The following is a 21,862-nucleotide window of genomic DNA, read 5'->3' as shown; positions in this document are numbered from 1 at the left end:
TGTATTTTTTTTCTTTTTTCCCTAATGCATTTAAATGGGTGTCTTATTTTGACAGGAATACAATGTAGCCTGTTGGCTAGTGTGAGGATTTGGAAAATGTTCCCTTATTTCCATGGTGTGAAGTGTTTCCTCACATCACATCATTGCAATGAAAAGCATGCGTCGCCAAACAACGTGATTTTGTAATTAGACACACATTTTTTCCATTGTTTGAAACGGTTTCCGAAAATAGCACATTTGGAGGCAAAAGGGTCATAGGTAATAAAGAAAATATACAATTGTTTACGTGGGAACACTGACGCATTGCAGTACGTTGCCTTATTTTGGCCAAAATACACCATATATGGTCATAAAAGGGATAATTTTACACTTTTTCTCCCCTTCGAAAAGTCCTTTTTACATGACATCATTCCTCATAGAGAGGCGGGACCAGACCTCAATTTGCCACCTATGTTAAGAAAACCTTTTTTTTTTTTGAAGGGGGGGTGGTCGTTCTTGTGTTCATATTTTACTCTCCATCAGCAGATGAGACTGTTTGGAAACTCAGCTGAGGAATAAGAAACAGTACTGGTCTACTTAGTGCATGTAAAGACGCATGACCCACAATTAGTGAGAGAAGCCTGCAGGAGAGAAAAGTCCTTTGAGGAAAGAAAATACTTTTTTTTTTCCTCACAGGGCCATGCCAGTGATGAAAGAACATTCAAGAAAGACAACACGGTGATGTAATGTCGTTCCAGATCTGTTTATTGATTTGTTGTTATAGCACTGCAGAGATTGTGCTGAACGCTGGCCGCCCAAAAAAAAAAAAAAAAAAAAAGAAGACACTTTACATGAGTTGGCACAGTTGAACTCGATTTGTTGCCTTCACAATGAGATGATGCTGACGCAAAACGTACACTGTTTCCCAAAACAGGCTAAAAAGCATGACTGGAAATGGCTTGATCACCAATAAATACAAGTATAAAACCATGTTGATAATCATTTGCATGATCAAAAAAAAAAGTACATAGAAGATACCAAAGGCACACAACTTAACCCATGTTGGCAGTCCGGGATAACCAAAAATAAAAATCATGTCAACAAGAGTAATGAGCCTCATGGAAAGAAAGCATAATTAAATAACATGATAATACTAATGTATTCTTATTATTGTAATAACAATATCCAGTCAAGTTTTCCTATGATTCCACTTCTTGCTCACCAACAGACATTATTCCAGTTTCATTGTCTTTGTGTTCTTCCAGCATTTTTGGACACATGCGCTTTGGTAAATACATTTTTTTTCTTTTTCTTTTTTGGTTTCTTCAAGGTGGTGGTGAGCCCACAAAAAAAGAGAGGAAAACTGTGACCAAATGAAGCAAAATTAAAAACTCTTTTGCAGCCTGGCTGTAAAAAAAATAAAAAAGAAAAAAGAAAAGAGAAAAAGAAGTTCTTATATTTTGTAAAATCAAAAACAGAAGCATAATAAAAGAAAAAATACTAACATAGTATAATCTGATCACTGTAAATCCAGTTAACAATAGTAATAAAAATACCCCCCCACGCCCCCAAAAAACGCAATAGATCGCAAATACAATAATGTGTCTGATGTTTTTTTTAAAACATTTTTCTTTCGGCGGGGGGGGGGGGGGCAGTACCACAACAGCCTTCCTTCACACCAGCAACATTCCGCTTTTCCAGTCACATCATTCTGAAACTTTTTTTTAAGGACGGTGTCGATCAAACATCTGCCATTTGCAGTTTTAGAGCTGCTTGAACAGCCTCAAGGTGAGGTCAGGGTGTGGGTGGGTAAAACAACAAAAAAAAAAACGTGAGCTAATGTCAATGCAGACATGATTTCATGCTCCTGCGGCGGCCATGGGGGATTCCCGGAGGGTCCTCGCTACCCCCCCAGGAAATTATGTCAAAGCTTGCTCTCATATCTTTGGTCGGAGAACATTCCATCTACCTTCCGACTTTCGCTAATCTATTTCAACCTACCTCACAAGTCCCTCAACAGAAATTAAACACATCCCACCAAGCTCTTCTTTTCACTTTCCTCTCTTCCTGCAATTCAACTTTCTCTCAAGACAATACCCGGTAAATCGTGCTCGCTCGACGCAGCGCATGTCGCTGGCGGGCCGCCTCTACACCTGTGTCTGGCGGGACCCAACATTTGGCTTAGTCAGCAGTAGGTCTAATCAAATCTCCCGTTCGTTTAGTTTAGGGGGCGGGGAACTGCCCCCTCCCACCCCTACAGTAAACCTACAAAAAAATGTTCAGAAAAAAAAGTGTGGATAGGCACACCCTTGGTTTAGCTGTATCGATGGCGCTTTGGGTCGAAATGTGAACCATTCTGATAATAGTCTTAAGTCTTGGGGGAGGGGGGGGGTTCATAAAAAACACATTATGACCTTAAATAAGCAAAGAAACAGGGCAAAACAACATAAATGAACCCGAGGTGGTGTATGCACTTCCAGGCCTATAGGGGGCAGCCACTTAAACCAAACCCTACTGGGTCAAGCTAGACACTATAGGTGAGTGTCTCCATACCAGCATAAACATACAAACGCAATTTTGGCTTGCCGTTGCAGGAAATGACAAACTGTTTTTTGTGTTCCGCGTTAAAAAAAAAAAAAAAAGGCACTTGCGATATATTGCCCACTAACCAACCGTCGTACGCAACAGGGACGGCGGACGGGTACAACATTGACACGGTATCGTTGCGGCTGGATCCTTAATGACATTCGATTCCCCTTTCTAAGTTCTGTTGTTAACTCATTCAATACCAGCCAATTCTGGACCAAGTCTGAAAAGACGTTTAAAAACGTCTTTGGGAGTGAATGAGTTAATGGGACGTTTCACACTGCTTCCCACCCCTAGAACACAACCCACCGATTCTTCGCGACATACAATGCACGGACGTAGTTATTAGTGTCAGTTTCATCATTAATAAAACAATTCTACATGTCAGATCCACATATCAAGAGTTTGGATTCCAGTAACAGCAAACGCCCGTCAAGTTTTGCACAAAAACAACAACAACAAAAAAAAAAAAGCGACACAAATATTAATAAATAAATCAGCAACTTTTTTTTGGAATAAAACCCTGGTTTGCTTTTTATTTTTATTTTTAAATCCTGTCTTCCAAAAATGCCGATAACAAAAAAAGGAAGTCGAGATCACAAAAGCCGGTGTGCTCTGTGTGAGTTCTTTAAGGTGCTTTTGTAAACGGACGACCAGATTATTATTATTTTTTTTTTTCTGGGGGAAGGTTCTGCGCTTCTTGCTGAGTGTGTAAACGTGGAAACGCAGCGAGGTGGCAAAGTGGACAGTCGAGCAGAGGCCGAGAAACACACTTGGGTGGCATTTGTGTCTGTGTGTGTCAGATTCTGCTCATAAAAGCCCCGACGGATAGTCCACTGGCCTGAGAAGTGCACTTGAGTGTGTACCCAACGGGAGCGTATTGCTGCAACACAAACAAAAATAGTCGGGACACCGTTATCTTTTTCACGCCATGGCGTCAACTTATCACGTTATTTGGAGCAAGAACGTCTCATTTCCATGATTCCGTTCAATTCTACTTGCCGCTATTTCTGTACAGTTGTTGAGCACGGTGGATGAGATTGTGACAAGAATCCGTACTCGAAGAAGTATTTCGAAATGGGCGGAGCCATCGTGGCAACGGGAATACAACTTTGGAATCACTCTCCAGCTAAAAAAAAGACCAAATTGGAGTTGGACCACCCGTGTTCTCAGCGGCTCATGTGTGCTTAAATAAAACGATAGGTTCCCGTGATAATGTGAAAAGATTTGGTCATTATCCAATTTTCCCGTAAACTTTTTCCCATAATTACATGGAGGGAGGGGGGGGGGGGCACCAATACGCTTCCGCAGTACACCTATGAATGTGTGGGTGTGTGTTTGTCTAACAATTCCATCAAGATTTCAGCCCTGTTTGGAAAACCTCACAAATCTGTATCCCAGTAACACACCGGTCGTTCATGCCTGATAAACACACACACGCACACACACAGAGTTGTGCTTCCCGTCCCATGTGTTAGGTGAGGTTGCTGCTGATGTCCAGGGCTTGCTGGTACACCTGAGTCATGTCCTCCAGGTCCCCCAGCAAGGAGAAGCTGCCATTGTCCCGCGGCGAGCCTTTACTTCTGGGGCTGCGGCCGAATTTGGGGCCCTGGAGCGCGGCGGGCGACGGCTGAAAGCTGGCAAAGTTGGCCAGGTGCAGCAGGTTCTCGGCCGACACGCACGCTCTGATGTTGGGGCGCAGGTGCGGCGTGGAAGGGTGCCACTCCGCCGACTTGTTGGAACCGCCGTCCTCGCCCACCATGCTGGACGGCCGACTCTGACTGCGCGACAGGCCCGAGTCGGCGGCGGAGGGGGGCTCGCCGAGAGCTCCCCCGGCCGCCAGGGCGGCTGCTGAGGGTGGGCCGCTGTAGGTGGAGTACTTGCCGTTGCGTTTCAAGATGCCCTTTCTTCCCATGGCTCTCTTGGGTGGCGAGGTTGCGAGCAGAGTCATGCTCGCTCCGCCCAGGAGCTCTGTAGACTCGCTGCGCTCGGGGGAGGAGTAGTACCCTGATTCCCGCTGTTGGTTGTTCTTCAAGATGCCTTTTTTGGGCAGGCTTGGCACCATCTTTGCCGGCGAGCCACCCCCAAAAGGCGTCTCTTCTTCTTCTCGATCGGGACTCGAAGCCTCACTGCCGCCTTCCGCCTGCTCAGGTCCGGCCGTCTGGCCCTCCTCCGCGCCGGCCGACCGCTGCTCCCCTGCCGCCCTGGTCTTCAGGATGCCTTTGGGTCTCTTCAGGCCCGGTTTGTCTTCGCCGCCACCGTCCGCCTGTCTGCTTTCCTCCACGTTTTCCTTCTTGGACTTTTTGGGCCTCTGGCGCAGTAGCGGCGGCGGCAAGGCGGCCGGCTTGGCGGCGGGACCGCGTGGCTCAGTGCGGTTCTGCCAGTCGATGAAGCGGGCCAGCATGGGCGAGCCGCCGCGGTCCCGCTGGGCGTCGCAGTCGCACACGCTGTTCTTCCAGCCCCAGTTCACCCACCAGTGATTGGCGATGTCCTCCACGGTGGCTCGGCGCTCGGGATTCACCATTAGCATCCAACGGATCAATCCCCGTGCATCTGAAGGCAAATCAAACACAAAAAAATGCATTCTGTCTATATTTGAAACATCGGTATGTATTTCTCGATCAAAGACGATATGATCCGATACAAGGGGCGCAATACCATTCAAGGACGGTTGATTTTAAAGGGGAATGATTCGATTTGGTTCCATTCAGTGCGGCTCGGTTCGAGGGGGTACGACATCATGAGTTTCTTGATGTCATTTTACAAAATGAATGAACTTGTCAGTACTGTAAATATGATTTTCCGCCAAAGAGATTTCCAGTACAATATATATATGTATTCGGGGTGTGGATCTCTCCACTTAAACTCAATTTGATACGTATCTCGACATATAGTTGATAAACGGACATCGTTTCAATCCAAAACAACTTGCTGATTCAAACCGGGGGGGGGGTTTCCGAAGAGGGTGAGGGCAGTAAGAAAACGGAGCGCAACATAATGAGTCCAGGTAGCAGGTCCACGCTTGACCGCACCGTTATGAGTCGCTGTCTCGATTCTAGTGTGTCTCCGGGGTGTAAATAATGGGATGGTGTGGTACCTGAGGATTGCGTGGGCTCCTTGTATTCGCCGTTGCTAATCTGGCGAATGAGGTTTTTGTGGTCGCCCCCGTCAAACGGCATGGTTCCGTACACCAGGGTATACAGCAGCACCCCCAGTGCCCAGCTGTCCACCTGGAGAAACAGCAAACAAGTCCAGCCCGTTAGGTGTGTCGAGAGTAAAGCCACAAATGGCCAAATACCGCGAGTAAGCTCCCTCCAACCCCCAAAAAATAACGCAATAAAATGAATTTGTAAATCATGAAGAGCCGGAGGTTCACTTTCACTGTACCTATGCATGCGGCTAGGCTCAGGAATGTTACATTATGCAACGGCGACTTAGTGGTCTTTACGTGATTAATGACTCATGGCATTAAAATAAATGTTGTGGAAAGAACTCGACTCGGCCTCGCATCAGAACAGACCCTTGAGGTATGCCACGGAGATTACGTTGACGTTAATAAGCGCTCGAATGGCTTTTCCGCCCTCGCTCGTCGGCCGGGAGGGGCCCCGCGACGTTGCGATGCCTCACCGGCACGTCTTTTGCAGTTTTGCATTGACGAACTGCCGGCGCTCCGGTGGGAAATGGCTCGTTTCCATCCCGATAAATCCTTTCCTGTCCCGCTCTGTCAGGCATAAGCGAGTACTTTGTGACCACCAACGTAATGCGATGCGGCTTTCTGAGTCCGTAGTTACATAAGAGTTGGTGTCTGGGGCATGACGAGGTGCAAGGGGAACGTCGTGGGAGCGTACGGCAGCCGGGGTAGACGAGACCAGCAGAGATGCTGCCGGTGACTGGCTGCCATTGGCTGATTCGCAACGCGCCTGCTTGTGTGACACTGCGGCGTCTGGTCAGTGTCGGGGGGTGAGCGGCAGGAAGAGAGAATTGGAGGAATGCTCTTGTGCGAAATCCTGACACAAGGTCGACAAGGAGGAAATTAGATAAGACTAGTTAAGAGACTTCCTCCAAGGCTTTGGACTCGCATCAAGAATGCAGCGTGCTCTCTTCGCTATTGGCAAAGGCAAACGAGGGCGCGCTCGATTGTTGTGTGCTATTTTTGACAAACGCGTTTGCTGTAATTTGTGGCCTGAGCCCAACTGCGGATGTGTAATTTTCAATTGAGATTGGACGCTGATGGTTTTTCTTTCTTTTTTTTAGGACTCAAGGAAATTATAGTGAATTTCGCCTTAGTGGGAAAACTCGGGTTTCTTACTTAAAAGGAAAAGCTTTCCCCCCTCTTTTGTTTTATGTCAGTGAAAGTAATTTCGACTGTTGTGTGCTTTGGTGTGGCCACTGCCCCCGCGCGAGATTATTAGCGGCGGGGGGAACAGTTATGTTTGTATCGTCTTTGTCCCACTTTTGCTTTCTTTTCATGGTTAGGCTCACTTTGCATGATCGGACGCCGACGTGAATAAACGTCCAGTCGGCACTGTGTGCCCCTATCGGATAATCCATGAATTGCATCTAATTAAAAATATAAATTCTGTGTCTTTTATGCATTTTTTTTAACTTTTAAATGATCCTGCGGGCCTGATCGAACCTTGTCGGGGCCAGTTTCGGCCCGCGGGCCATATGTTTAACACCCACACACTATATAGTGTACACAGTTATGTTTGTATCGTCTTTGTCCCACTTTTGCTTTCTTTTCATGGTTAGGCTCACTTTGCATGATCGGACGCCGACGTGAATAAACGTCCAGTCGGCACTGTGTGCCCCTATCGGATAATCCATGAATTGCATCTAATTAAAAATATAAATTCTGTGTCTTTTATGCATTTTTTTTTTACTTTTAAATGATCCTGCGGGCCTGATCGAACCTTGTCGGGGCCAGTTTCGGCCCGTGGGCCATATGTTTAACACCCACACACTATATAGTGTACATCGCATAAAAGTGCACTCACTCCTTTTACCAAACGTGGACAAAAAAAAGATTACTAACCCTTACTGTCCGGTGCCCCTTTTCAGCAGTCCTCGGAAACATTTTAGCGTGTGACCACGAGCGCCCTTTGAGGCTATGCCGCTCATTGCGATCCAATTAGACTGAAGGCAAAAGAAAGCGGCACCTATCGCCCAGTTTTTCACATCAAAGGATATTTCAAGGAGGTAACGCAAAAAAAGGGCGGCGGACGGAAGAAGACAGTATTTGGGTTGAACCACTGCGGAGTTGCAACGGAGCCCCCCCCCCCGCCTCCTTTCGCCTGGAGACCGCTGCTAATCCCATCAAAGAACTGCAAATAAGCTCCGCGCGTCTCTTTGTGCACAGATGCGACGGGATGAGTGCAAAAGGTGTTAACGGTGCCGTGGGATCTGCCGCTGAGGGCTAACGACCGTGATGGCTTCATCAAATGGAAACTTGCGAGCGCACTTTATAGCCTCTGCGTCACCGGCGCTCACCTCCGGCCCGCGGTATGGCCTCCCGTTGACAATCTCTGGCGAAGCGTAGAGCGGGCTCCCGCAAAACGTTTGCAGCAGCTTGTCTTTGTGGTAGAGATTGGACAGGCCGAAGTCAGCAATCTGCCGATCGCAAGAGCCAAAGAATGAGAGAATGCTGGCATTTATCCATCGCTGGTGAATCGGTTGAAGAGACTTTTTTTTTTAAAGGGTTACCTTAATATTACAGTTTTCATCCAGTAGCACATTTTCCAGTTTCAGATCCCGGTGCACCACTCCATTCTGAAAGAAGGCACACAAATCAATCATGTGCAAAGAAGAGGCTTCGCGCTAATTCTTCTACGGTCCGACTTTTCCTGCAAACACGGAAAGATAAGCAACGACATGTTCATTTTTTTTTCCACCGCATGCATTGTTTTCCACATCAAAATGATACAGTTGGGAATGTGCAATAAAATAATATGCGCAATTGAACGCCTCAGCTGGAAGGAGGCATTGACAAAAAAAAAAAAAAAACAATGGAGGAGCTTCTCCTGTATTTACTTATCGGCAAAAATAGGACAGTGGGGTTAATGATCCTGGCAATAACTTATAAATGGTCTTGGCTTAGCACTTTTATTGTGTCTTTGGCATTCCAGCTCAGCATCTCTTAGCATCCACATGCAATTTCTGCAGTTTTGAATCCGAATTCTAGGAAGGGATGCTCTACCCTTAAAGTGAAACGCTTGTCACTGTCTGGTGTCTCCACGCTGAAAACTCCGCTGGCTTGTAATTTCCCTGCGGTGCGAATGAAATTTGTTCATTCATTCATTTTCCGATTCGCTTACACATCCGCGCTCACACTCACACCTAGGGACAATTTTGAGAGTTCAATTAGCCTGCCATGCATGTTTTTGGAATGTGGGAGGAAACCGGAGTACCCGGAGAAAACCCACGCAGGCCCGGGGAGAACATGCAAACTCCACACAGGGAGGCCGGAGCTGGAATTGAACCCGGTACCTCTGCATTGTGAGGTCGACGCACTAACCACTGGACCACCGGGCCACCCGTGAATTATATTTTCACCATATATTGAGCCACTGGGCTGGGGGGGGGTTATGGAACACTCCCAGCGGGCCACATCTGCATGCCCGATTGGCTGATCCTCCGATGAAATGTTTGCTTGCTTGTTGTGGCGGTGAGTAATGCTGCCCCGCCCGGTTGGAGATTAACTGGTAAGGATGAGGAGACCATTGTTTGTGAGGGACTCTCCTATCTGGGGACGATGACATCATTCTTATCTCCAGGCCCGAGGAAAGGCATGATAAAGAGGGAAGCCCATCTAGTCGAGCCCCGCGAATCTGATGGGAATTACTGAGGTGTGGAAAACGGGTTTGACGTGGGCGCGGCCGGCGCCAAATCCTCCGGAGAGATCTCAGCCGGGTTTTAGGGGGGGTTATCCTAGAACGCCCGCCACCATTGTATCAGATGAGGACAGAACTAAATCGGGGGCCTCGCCGGGTACGCTGTCATCGGAACGGATCAGCCTGAATTAAACTGGCCTGTGTTCCGTCTTCACTCAGAAACAGATGAGTCTCTTGTCGCGGTGCGCCAAGAAAAGCATACAGCGTCAAGGCTTGCGGATTAACTGTCTCGAGCGCAGCCCGACGCGGAGGTGCACGGTGAATGTTACACATGCCGCAGCCTGAAAACCAACATCCCGGGGACGTGCGAGCAAACAGGAAAGAAAAGCGGCTGGCGTCTTACCTTATGGCAATGGTGCACAGCGGAGACAATCTGCCGAAAGAAGTGTCGCGTCTCCCGCTCGCTCAGGCGCCGCCGTTCGCTGATGTAGTCGTACAGCTCGCCCTTGCTGGCGTACTCCATGACGATCACGATCTTGTCTTTGTTCTCAAACACTGAGGGACCATCACAAGATTCGGTCACGGCGTGAAAGGAATACGTCGTCGACATGTCAAAGAGACGAATACGCCTTTTGGATGGGAATACCCGGTGTGCACCACCTCAAACCCCACCTCACGCGTCTGGCCCAACCGAGGGAGGGAGGGACCGTTAACTCAATCAAGAGCGCTCCTCGGGGACGGCGGGTCAGCAAAAACAGACCCGCCAAAAGGAGTTTTCAATCAAGACGCTCTGCCGCTGTGTCAGACGATGCCCTTGACACAACACACATCGACATCGTGTCACCGCATTTCTCAACACACTCCCACATTCCCCAACGGGCGCACGGGGCCGTTCATCTGATATGAACGACTGGACAGTAGTGCAGTGCAACAACACGGGCGTAAGCGTCGCGAAGTTAGTGTACAAACTGTACAAATCGCTGACACACTCGGTTGTGATCAGTGCAAATGGCCGCCATTTATTATTATTTTTTTGGGTGTTAATTTCATTGGGACAGAGCACATTAATCAACACGAGAATAAACAGTGTAAATGCACCGGGTCAGCATGAATGCTAGTTTTCAGCTGTTTTGAAAGATCAAAAGTCCCCCCCCCCCCCCCCCCCAAAAAGTACAATTTGTACTTCAACCAAAGGTACCTGGGAAAAAAATATGCCGCCACATTTTCTTAATTTTACCTTTTCTTGAGCATTTGTGTGATGTCTCATAGCAAAGACGCAAAATGTGAGGCTAACCATAGAATAATAATAATAATAAATAATAATAATACATTTTATTTGAAAGCGCCTTTCATGCCACCCAAGGACACTGTACAGAACCGGAAATGGGATTTGCTGCGATGTCGGAACGCTGTCTGGCTACAATATAAGGAATACACCCGGATGATCCATTTTTGAGAAAGCTGCACTGTGGGTTCGCTGGAAGGTATCCGAGGTGACATTAGGCGAGAGGCGGGGTCACACTCACATATGCAGAGTCTTCAATGAAGATAACACGCACGTTGTTGCCATCTGCTGTATCATTTCAACTCGGTGACCTCAGCCAGAAAGATGAAAGCGGAAGACTGACAAGATGGCAACAATACCGTCTGCTCCATATCCCGGGCCCTTTATTTTTTTTCCCCACACAGTGAGGGGCTCGACTTTCCCGCACCCTTGAGTGAGCACCTTCGTAGCCCCCCCCCACACACACACCTCCCGCCTCCCCATCTCCTTCCCTGGGTCCTTTTAAAGATATAATCCTCTGCAAAAGCACACAGTTGCTGAGTGATGGTAATGCTCCCTGACTGACTGTCTGGGCGCTGAGGAAGTCCCAGACGGGATGTGGGGGGCCGGGGGGGGGGCAGATAGGTGGGGCTTCTGATTGGTGGACGGAGCCATGACCCGGTCTGACATGCACCGTGACCTGACCCGGTGGAGTTGCTCTTGATGTGCACATTCTCAGCTTGCACTCCCGTGTACCTTTGACCTCCGATGCTGGACTAATTACCCGGCTTGTATTAGTTGCCCAAAACAACAACATAAACACGAAATGATCACTCAAGTGGGCTTTGAAGTGTTAAAAAAAAGAATCAAACTGCCATCGAATGAGTAATACAACTAAACATGCAGCCTTAGCTAGTAGCGACATGAAAAATAGTGCCCCCCCCCCAAAAAAAACAATAGTAACGCCTAGCAGAGTTCAACCTTCATCACATATTTGGGGGCATTTGGCTGAAGAACATCCCCCGTGCAGGAAATCCTCGGTTGACGACAAAGTTTCATTCCTACGGCAACAGCGTGAAGCCAATTTTCTTAATATCGTCCCTGTAGTTGACGCTGAAAGCCTTCGTCTTCTACGCGCCTTCCAAACGAGGGAACATCGTGAGGTCCAATTTACCCCGGGTTTTTGTTCATTAACTGGCCAGCTTTTGATGGGAAACGTAAGACATAAATGTGATTGCACAGGGGCTCATCCCATTTCTACAGCGGCAGCGTAACCTAAACTTGGAGGCCAGTCAAAATTACTGCATGGAAGAAAAAAAAACTAATCTAAGCCATCAAGAATGTTTAATCAAATTTAAAAAAAAACACCAATTAAGACGGTGACTTGCGTGCCTTGTTATGTGTGGAACGAAGTATTTTTACTCCATTTTATTTTGACGATGGTGTGGAATTTTCGGGACATCACCTTCGTATCAATTCCTGATGTTTTGTCGCCGCTACATCTTGAAACGATGGTGACATAAAGTATTTATCTATTGACAGAGTAAACTAGCTGCCACCTAAACAGGCTGCCGCAGGGGGGAAAAAAATAAATAAAGTAACAACTTGACCCTTTGCTTCGTTTGCTCATCCGTGCTTTCAATCTTCAACGATTAAGAGCTGAATTGGATTCTAAACCATTTGAAATTATGAACATGCAGAATAAATGTTCCTTTCCGAACGCTCAACCTGACGTCGGCTCGTTCTCGCCGTCTCCACAACCGCGATTTACGCGACTCACATTTTTAGTTGCGTGTAGCAATTTGTGCATGTACGACACGAAGGGCTTTGAGTGGTTGTTTTAAAAAGGTGGCGGTGGAGTTGAGTGCAACCAAATCTCTGTTAAATGTCGCAGAGCGTGCTGATGGATGCGCCATTGGAAGTGTGGAAAGGGTGCGGTAAAACTTTGCACACACAGCTGGTTCGGCTTTGCTTGACGCAAGGCAGCATGCGGGAGTTCTTGAGAAGGGCGGATACGCAAAATTTGTGGGGCCTCGTTTACGTGTACGCAGCGAAGGCGCAACAGTTGCCTGCCTGTGTCGGAGAGCGGCTTCCCAGTGGAGTCGGCGCACTTAGAACACTCGGGGTGGGTGGGGGCGGGGGGCAGCTGCCCTCCAGCCCTTCCACCGACAGCCCGCTGGCACCCTCCCATGACAAACACCGCCGTTTGTTGTATGCGGAGGATAACAACCTGCGGACTTTGAAACGCAACAAAAAGGACAGCGGTTGGACCAGTTTGGCGCCCGCCGCACGAGGCGGCTTGCCAGCCATTGTACCGGGGGCAGCTGTCAAGAGCGGCCGGGTTGACACGGGCATAAAAATAGCCCCCGGGCTACAAATCAAGCAAAAGTGGCTCGGCGTTGCCGCGCCTTGTGACTTTTAACGGCCGGCGCCCAGGCCGGGAGTGCATTATGAACCATCGCGGACTGTGAGCAACATGTTGAAAGAATTCAGTGGGAATTGTTCAGCCTTTTAACACCCACCATTAATTACAATCTCTCGGGTAAAAAGGCATTCCGAAACACCACGATGCGGGCCAGGCGGCCTCAAACTGTGTCAGGTATTTTTAGGCACGGGGTATTATTCTCTGCATTTCGGGCCTCTTGATCACACGCAAACCATACCCGATGGTAAATGTCATTCAGGGTGGAGGCATTCGGTAGCTTGTTCCACTTTGTTCGGGCTTTAGCAGACGCTATAAAAGCGCCTTCAATTTCAAATGTCAGCATTTGCGTGCAGAAGCTTTTGTTGTTTTTTTCCCCCCACCACACGAAGGAACGGAGACGTCGTAATGTGTTTCAGAAATGTTAAAACGCCAACGCATTTATTTTTTTTTTAAATAGTGAGGAGGAAATACCCGTGGCCTTAGCATGACCTATCTTGCAGGTTTTGATATTTAAAGAGCTGCTTCCTGGGGTAGGTGGGATGCTGACATCGCCGCAGGGAAGACTTAAGGTCTTTCCTCGCTCTCTCTCGGTATTACCCCAGTGGACGGCAGTCAAGACGGTGTGCAGGCCCGGGTGACGGGAGGTCAATCCGCGCACGCGTGCAACTGCCGTATAGGCAGACGCACACACGCAATACGGGGTACACGTGCAACTTTCACAAGTGCAGTATGGTTTCCAGCTGCAGTTGACTTTTAAGTGTCAGCAGATGTCTGGCCGGGAGATCAAGACTGTGGATGAGACCTCTCAGATGTGGGAGAGGCAATCCCTCGGAGCGCGCGCGTGCACGTGCACACACACACATACCCGCGCGCATGCGCCCAAAGGCCATCTAAAGCCATCCAAACTTTCCGAGGAACAGGGAGAGAAGATGAATTACATCCCAGGTGTTTTTTTTTTTTTTAAAATGACATCTGCATGTCATAACATGACAATCCTATGCGGGGGGGGGGGGGGGGGGGGGTTGTGCCTTTGTATTGATGCGTGTTGAAGCGTGCGTGGCAATTTGTCGTGCGCCATTCGGCGCTCACCTTCGTATATAGAGATGATGTGCGGGTGGCGGAGTGACGACATGATCTCAATCTCGCGGCGGATGTGAACCATGTCCTGCTCGTCTTTGATCTTCTCCTTCCGAATCGACTTGATCGCCACCTGTGAGGAATGAAAAGCTTTTCGTCAGACGAGCAGCTAAAAAAAGAATCGTGATGAGAAAACAGTCTCAAATTCCAAAGGTTTAGGGTCCAGATTGATATTAAAAGAAGAACCCCTGAAATGTTGGTGCAGCTCAGCTGAGGTCTTTTTACTTTTTACCATTCACTGAACTGCAGAACTGTACAATGGAGGGAAGAAAAAGAAGTTTGACGTGTGTGTGGCATTTTGCACCTTGATTGCAGCTATTGCCACCAAGAGGAGTGGAGTGCAATAGCACATCATCGGCTGTCATGTCATTTGACATCAGAGCGTTGTGGCCGCCTTGCAGTTTCGCTTTTCAGGGTGTCCAGAGGCGCAAAATGCTACGTTGGCCTCGCAAACCGCGATGCTTATTTCGAGCCATTTTTAAAAACTGATTCCGTGGCCTCTTCCGACCGGTCGCATGGCGTTCTATCAGCCGGCTTTGCTGACACAGACGCAAAATGCTTCAGAAGAGGCGTCATTCACACGGGGGAATTTATTCAGCCTCTTTTCACGTGTGGGGGCGAAATAAAAGGTGCTAGAGTAGCATGCGGGGGCCTAGAATGGAGACGTGCTTTTTGCTCTTCAGGTGCCCTCTGCTCCCAGCCTATATTTAACCAGGTATTAGTCAGTGTCGCCCTTGAGAGATGAGGGAGATTCACGAGGGGGGTTTCCATAACTGTCTACCTGTGAGCAGCTGAGTTGTAAAAAGAACAGGAGGTGAAGAGGTCCTTTATCATTTTGGCAAGGGGGGTGAAAGGGTGATGCAAAAGCAATGGCCGTGTTCCCTCACCTGTCAGAGTCCTCGAAAGGACAGTAAGTCACCACACTTATTTTTAGTCTTTCCATTTTGGGGAAGAATTTAGAAAGAAAAAAAAAAAAAGAAGCTTTGGCTTCCCTTTTTGAAAGAGTTTGGCCAGCTGGGTATTGTTTTTTTTCCAAATGTGGAATCTGGAAAAGGACGACTGAGTGAGTGATGCCTCCTCAGCTTGCCAACGAGGAGGTCAAGCCGTCGTGGCAACGCTAGCGCGGTGCGCGTTCCAGTCCTCAGGCCGATATGCGAGCCTTAAATGAGAGGCTACCCCAAATAAACCGATAAAATATACAGTGGTGCGCATGTCACTGTAATTGCAGCCTAAACATTCTTGCATGAAGTCCTGGCGTTCCTTTGATGAGGCCGCCGCAGAGTCCGTTCATTTGTTAGTTTAAACTTTTGTCCTCTGCTATCTTAGCACGAGTCTTCTGAGGAGCCCTGCTTTATATTGCATGCGGCCCAAACCGCAGGCAGTAGCCGGTGCCAAGCTAATTACCGTGTACATCAATAAAAAGAACCCCAAACCGGAACGGTTCCCTTCCAGGGCATGCCTTGATGACATAGAATTGACAGAAATGAAACGAGAATCAACCAAAAGGAGCCTCGGGGGGAGGGGGGGGGGGGGCAGTGCTATGTTCACAATTAGTAAAAGTTGTTTGTCTTCCTTCTTTTTACCTCATTAGATTTACGAGTCTTTTATCTCCCGAGCGTTGCAGAAGGTGAGTCATCCTCCTGGCTTTATTAAATCAGGAATTCACTAATTTAGGAAATACCTGATTAACGACCTATAAAGGTTGCATGCAAAGCAAAGCTAGCATTTTTTTTTTAAAGTGGGGAGCAATCCATCTTATTGATACTAATTCGGCGCCGCAGTGCTACCCCGTTGAGAGAGCATGCAGGCCCACAGAAAGGGGCCTTGAGAGCACGCCAGGTATCTGTTGCGTATCTCATGTTCTCCCGCCCTGACCCCGATGCGGATCATTAAACAGGACCGCAGACCATCCACTTGCCAGCTGGCTAACGCAGCTACGCTTGTCCTTAAGTGGAACCCTATTACCGCCACTCACAGTCGACAGGCGCTACCCCGCGGTCCACCAAGGCCCCTGCTAGGTACAGGGCCGACCCCCCGTCTGGTTTGCAACTGGCCGTTTTGAAGTGAAACCCGGCGCTTCGCTCCGCTGGAGCCCGACGACTTCTTGCTCTTTCTCAGACCATTAAAACAGATGAAAGATTCACCGCCGAGCTCGCCCATCCCCGTGTTTGCTAAAAGTCCCCGGTGTCTCTTATGTATTGTATTGGGCTTGAAGACACAGTTCGTGGCAAGGGGGGGGGGGGGGGGGGGGGGGTTATTCTAACGGAGAAATATATTCCCACACGAGCCAAAGATCGTAAGACCTCATCAACGGGGCTGCATGGAGCGCAGGAATGTCTGCGTTTTTCCCTTTCCCGTACCTCACCATTGTTGAGCCGTGATGTAATGCGATGCTTTAAGATTATATTAATATAATGCTGTTATGCTTGGGAGAGCGGCTCTCCTTGGAGGGGCTGGGGGGCAGGGGGGGTCACCCTCCGAGCCCATATTTTTGAGTCATGTTATGTGCTGATCGACTTTTACGGTTGGTCGGGTGGACTCTGTGACTGATTTCTAGACTGCGAGAAGTGCTAGCATTGTAGCTTACACCAGTTACAGTCCGCTTAAATGGGGAACAAGTGGGGCACCGGGCCAGTGGGAAGAGCGGCGAATGGCATTTAGCACTACTTTGTAATACTTATTACTGCCACCTAAAGGACTGGAGTAGAACCGTGTTCAATTTAGCTTGCGCTTGAAGGGAGGTGATGTCACAACTTTTGAACGTGTGCATCTTTGCACACATTCAAGCCGTGAATAAGCAAATCTCTTTGCCATATTTATTTAATTTTATGTTATTGTTCTGTCTTTATTTTTGCAAGTCTCGGGACTCACCTAGGATCTCAGATAGAGATATTTTCTGCCATATCCTGTGAAGGTTTGTGATGGTATAACGGGGGAAAAAAAAGAAAAAAAAAGAAAGGCCTTGGGTTTTGGTATCTTTGAATTCGGAGGCAAGTAAAATTCTTTGAATCCTTGAAAACTCAACTTTAAATATAACGTGAAAAGAAAACGGCAAAATAAATGAGTCAACAAGTTAAATATGAATATACAGTTCTAAAATAATAGCAATTAAGAAACAATCTGTTCCTGCAGTGCTCGCGTTGGCCTCCTAGAGGCAGCGTAGTGCCATGTGTGGATAACGTATGCACTTCGAATTCGTTTAGTAGAAAGTTGTGATTTAACTAGTTTCTCACAGACCGGGAAGAATTTGTGCCTTTGAGTATGGTTACGTTATCTGTGCGCGTGAGTTTCTACAGTGTTTGTGTGCTAATTTCCCGTTAGCCTTTCATTGGGATTTTACATTGATGTTAGCATTAGCATTGACAATGTTTTTAAAACAAAACAGGTTTGTATTGAAATTGACAATGCATGTAATTTGTTGTTTTTGTGCGCTTAGTTTTCCAGTAAACTCCAACTAGGGTGACATTAAACACCTTAAAGCACGCTCAGGGACGGCAGACTCACACGCGCGCGACACGCTTGCAATGCAAGCAGCATGGTGCAGTCGGGTTACTTTCGCAACATCGTGAACTTGCAAACGCACCGCACCGTTCTGCATATTCATCATTTTTCTTCAATTATACCAATTTAAAGATCGACAAAATCAATCACAATTTCATTTCGATTCATCGCCCAGCACTAATACCACTTGTGTTCCGTATAATTGAAGGAATTTGAGTCTAGTCCAGCTCATTTAAGGCAAACGGCACATTACAATCTCGACTTGTCGCCAGTCAATCACGGTGGGTGATTGGGGAGACGGCATTGAATGGGAATTGGCCCCCTGCCAGCGAGTCAGCCATGTGAAACACTCCACTACCAATGGCTCATTTGAACATCCAACGCCACATATGTACACTGTGAAAGAGGGCATCCCCTGAATCGGGACGCTGAGGATTTGATTGCGGCCTTGGCGGAGGTTACCGCTGTCACTCGGGTTCCCTGCTGTGAGTGTTCCTTTCATTTGTCACTCGCTATCACCGCAACCTTTTCAACGTAGTCGTCTTGATGGCAGACACCATGGCAACAAACACACACCCGTCTCGCCACTCCATAAAAACATGAAACAAAATCCAGAAGCGCGCGTAGACACATGGACGTGCGTCAATTCGACCAGCCCCGTGATTAATTGGGCTTCGTTCTGCCTCAGACTGCCACTCTCACCATATGGCTACAGAGATTAAAGCGGACAACCGCTCCGTTGCACTTTCACTGACGTGACGAGCGCCCCGTGTGTCATCATTCTTGCTAAAGTGTCGGCAGTCCTTTCCACACGTTTCCCATGTCTCTAATTGCTTTCTCGGATGCGCTGGAAGGCCATTGCTTCCAACTGCTTGTTCGCTATCTGCCGTGCGGCCAACAGGAGCCTCGAGCTAATGTATGTGGCACATGGATGGTCGCCAATTGCACAGACTAAAGCAGGGTAATTGTCGTAGGAAAATGGAAAAAGATATTTTATTCTGGGTTTCTGCAAGTTTCATCAAGCCGAAATTTGGACTTTCAAGCATTTGGTAGGACAAGTAAGTCTCGTGTTGTTTTTCAGAAGCAGCAAAAATGCTCCTGGTTTATTAACTCAACTTGCAAATGTTTTGTGATAACTTAACTGTTCTTTGGAAGTGCACATTTTTCCCCTCCGCCACAATTTCGGATTTGTAATTTGGGTCTCAAGATGAAAAAAGACTAAAGACGCACACAGAAATGACACAAGTCACATAAGTCTCAAACAAAGGAACATAGAGTATAAAATCATTTCAATTCACGTTATTGGGGCACGCTCGTTTCCCTGCAGCGCTTGCATGCCTTTGCATAACTTGATAAAAACTCATTTACACAGCCTGAAAGTGGAGCTTTCGAGTAAGTAATCATACCCAGACTCCCTTTAAGCCAAGCATGAGCTCATTCACTATCTGCATGAGATACCACGAGTAAACGTTGCGCAATTTAATGAGCAAAACATGTCACAGTGAAGCTGCGGCCATGTCGATAACAAAACAAACTCAATGATGGGAGAGAAGGCCCAGGGGCTGTCATATTGGAGGGGTGACGGTGGTGTTAGGAGAGTTGGGTGGGTGAGGAGGGGGGGGGGGGGGACACACGCTGGTGACCTATATTTAGTTCCCCTTCGGTATTCTCAGCCCATGGAAAGTTCCTCATGTCCTGCCAGCTTGGGCATGTGGGGTCAAGTTTTACCGCGCATGGAAATAATCGGACATAACAGGACTGTTGGGATATCATACACCTCAAACGTGGTGATGTCGTCGTCAAGGGCGGGCAACGTGTTTTGCATAAACAAAAATCGAGGGAAGTGGGGGGCGACTTTACTTTTCCCATTTTTCGACATGAGCACAACGTGACAGTCAGGCTCGACTTTATGAAAATCCATCTTTTGCATTTTGCGTCTTTCTTACACGGTGCAGGTGTACCTAATGTACAGGCCAAGACTGGGGTTTTTGGTGTCAGAGAGGCAGTAGCCTGGTTTGAGGTCCCACATCTGGTGGTGGTGGGGCCCCTGCACGGACTGAGGCGTGTGTGCAGTTGGCCCCATGGGCCCTTTGGCGTAGGAGCTTGAGGGAGGGTGGTGGGGGGGGGGGTCGGATGGCTAGCTGCGAGAGACTGCATAAATGCAGATGACAGACATAATCAGAGGTGGCAAAAGTATTCACACACTGTATTTAAACAGAAGTAAACACAAGCATGTAAAAAAAAAAAAAAAGACTCGTAAAAGTAGGAGTAGTGACTCAACTCCCGTGCGTCAATAATAGTTTAAAAATTACTGTACAGACTCTGAAATGTGCAGATGTGCAAAAGTTGCTGTGACTTTCAGCTAGTCCCATAACGGGTTGCAACAGTACCCATGTCTATGATATAAAACACCCGTTTGATGAATAGGCAAAACGTAAAAGAAAATTCATCTGCACGTGACACAGTTTCCTCATTTTTTTAAACCTACAATGTGCTCATACTGAAAAGAAAATGAATCGCACGTTGTTAGGAGCTAGCTGGAGTTGGGTCGACTTTCATGCTTTCAACATGCATTCCCATAGCTTTGCTAACGTTGTGAACGGAGTGACCAAAATGCAAAATTAGCTCACTACAGTATAATGAAAAAACATCCATCTTACAGGGATGGCAATGGCTAGTGATGAAAAAAGTGGAAAGGGGCGTGGCCTGGACGGGGGCGACCAATCACAACAAGTGAGACATCACACACGTCCAATCGCAGGGCCGTTTACAATCGGAAGATGGAAAGACTGATCGGGAGAGCTCGTGAAAACTCGATAAGGTACCTGACCCCCCCTAAAATTTTCTCAACGGATTTAGACGATTCCCAAAAATGATCAATTTAAGAAATAAAACGGCGGATTTCCGCGTATCCGCGGAAAATTGCCATCCCTGATCTTACTAGCATGTCTCCCCCTTCCCAGTTAGATGTTAACGCCTGAAGTATGTGTTTTTAGGGCTTGCACAGGACACAAAGCATTTGCCGCATAGCATTCTTGCAACCAACATCAAACAAGTCCCTTAAATAAGGTCACTGATGGGGAATATCTTGCTTCTCCTAAAATATGCTGCCATCGATTTGAATGCTTCCTGGTTAATGTTGCACCATGTTGCTTGTGTCCCTGTTTCTCTGTCCCAAGAAATCAGTCAATAGAAATAGCAGTCTCTAATTCCGTTTGGGGTACAATAAACAAGTACAGACTCGGTCACTGAAAAAAATTACTGAAGTGATTTGGGATTCTTGTGTTCATCGTTTCCCATTACTGGACATTAAAAAAGGGGGCGTGCATGCATGTCCGGTTGCATTGTCTGGCCAATGTAACGTGTACGTGTAACGCGTTACCTCTCTGCCGGAGTGGCGTTCAATGGCCTTCTTGACTTTGCCGTACGTGCCTCTCCCCAGCGTCTCCAGCAGCTCGTAGCGGTGCTTCAGGTTGTGCTTGTGGTGGTGTTTTTTCACGCCGGGGCTCCTCCTGTCACCGTCGCCGCCCGCAGTGATCTCTTCTGGTGAGCGTCCGGCGGGCAGCGGTGGGGCACGGGGTTCGCCCCCACAGGTTTGACCTCTGGGGGGCTCGGAGCGGCTCGCCCCGCGGCGGGGCGCCAAGTACGCTCTTTCCATCTCACTCGTCTAACGCGCGTGTTGTTTGAAGTCACCCGCTATGCTAGCAATAACAAACTAATATGCTGTAATACTTGTAGGCTTAATAATAGTTATAAATAAATAAATTACAAGGAATAACGAACAAGCTACTTGTCATATTCGTCCACGTGGAAGCAAACATTTCCAGATTGTCTTAAAAACGATCATATTAACGACCTAACCATCTACTTAACATAAAAGTCTACAAAAATGACGTTTCTTTCATTTGAAAAAACTGGATATTAATTGTGTAATAATAACGTATTATAATATTAAGTAAGCCGACCATTCGACTTAAACAAGTTATATAGTCTATATTGCGCCTCTAATAATAAATATATCACATGGGCTACTCCTCATTCGACTAGTAAGGTCTGTCCGTGTGTCATTTGGGGCTCGCTCGCATCTTCTGTGTTCCTGAACGCTGCCAACATCACTGACTCACATCGACAAGGCGAGAA

The 21,862-nt window shown here is 47.5% G+C and overlaps 1 protein-coding gene across 1 annotated transcript; it reads right to left on the bottom strand.

Annotated features, from left to right (window-relative positions):
• Positions 1–726: 726 nt before the first annotated feature.
• Positions 727–21,793, bottom strand: nuak1b (NUAK family, SNF1-like kinase, 1b). Its single transcript, XM_086108912.1, has 7 exons — positions 21,105–21,793; positions 14,174–14,294; positions 9,799–9,950; positions 8,269–8,334; positions 8,056–8,175; positions 5,663–5,795; positions 727–5,118 (listed from the first exon to the last, which is right to left on the bottom strand). Exons 1-7 carry the CDS (start codon positions 21,378–21,380, stop codon positions 4,040–4,042), a joined length of 1,947 nt encoding a protein of 648 aa, XP_085965038.1. The 5' UTR covers positions 21,381–21,793; the 3' UTR covers positions 727–4,039.
• Positions 21,794–21,862: the final 69 nt, after the last annotated feature.

Source organism: Hippocampus guttulatus, chromosome 4 (assembly GCF_054856545.1).
Source record: "Hippocampus guttulatus isolate MCC_2025c chromosome 4, RoL_Hgut_1.0, whole genome shotgun sequence".
Classification (NCBI taxonomy): Eukaryota; Metazoa; Chordata; class Actinopteri; order Syngnathiformes; family Syngnathidae; genus Hippocampus; species Hippocampus guttulatus.
This window is presented reverse-complemented; position numbering and strand designations above follow the sequence as displayed.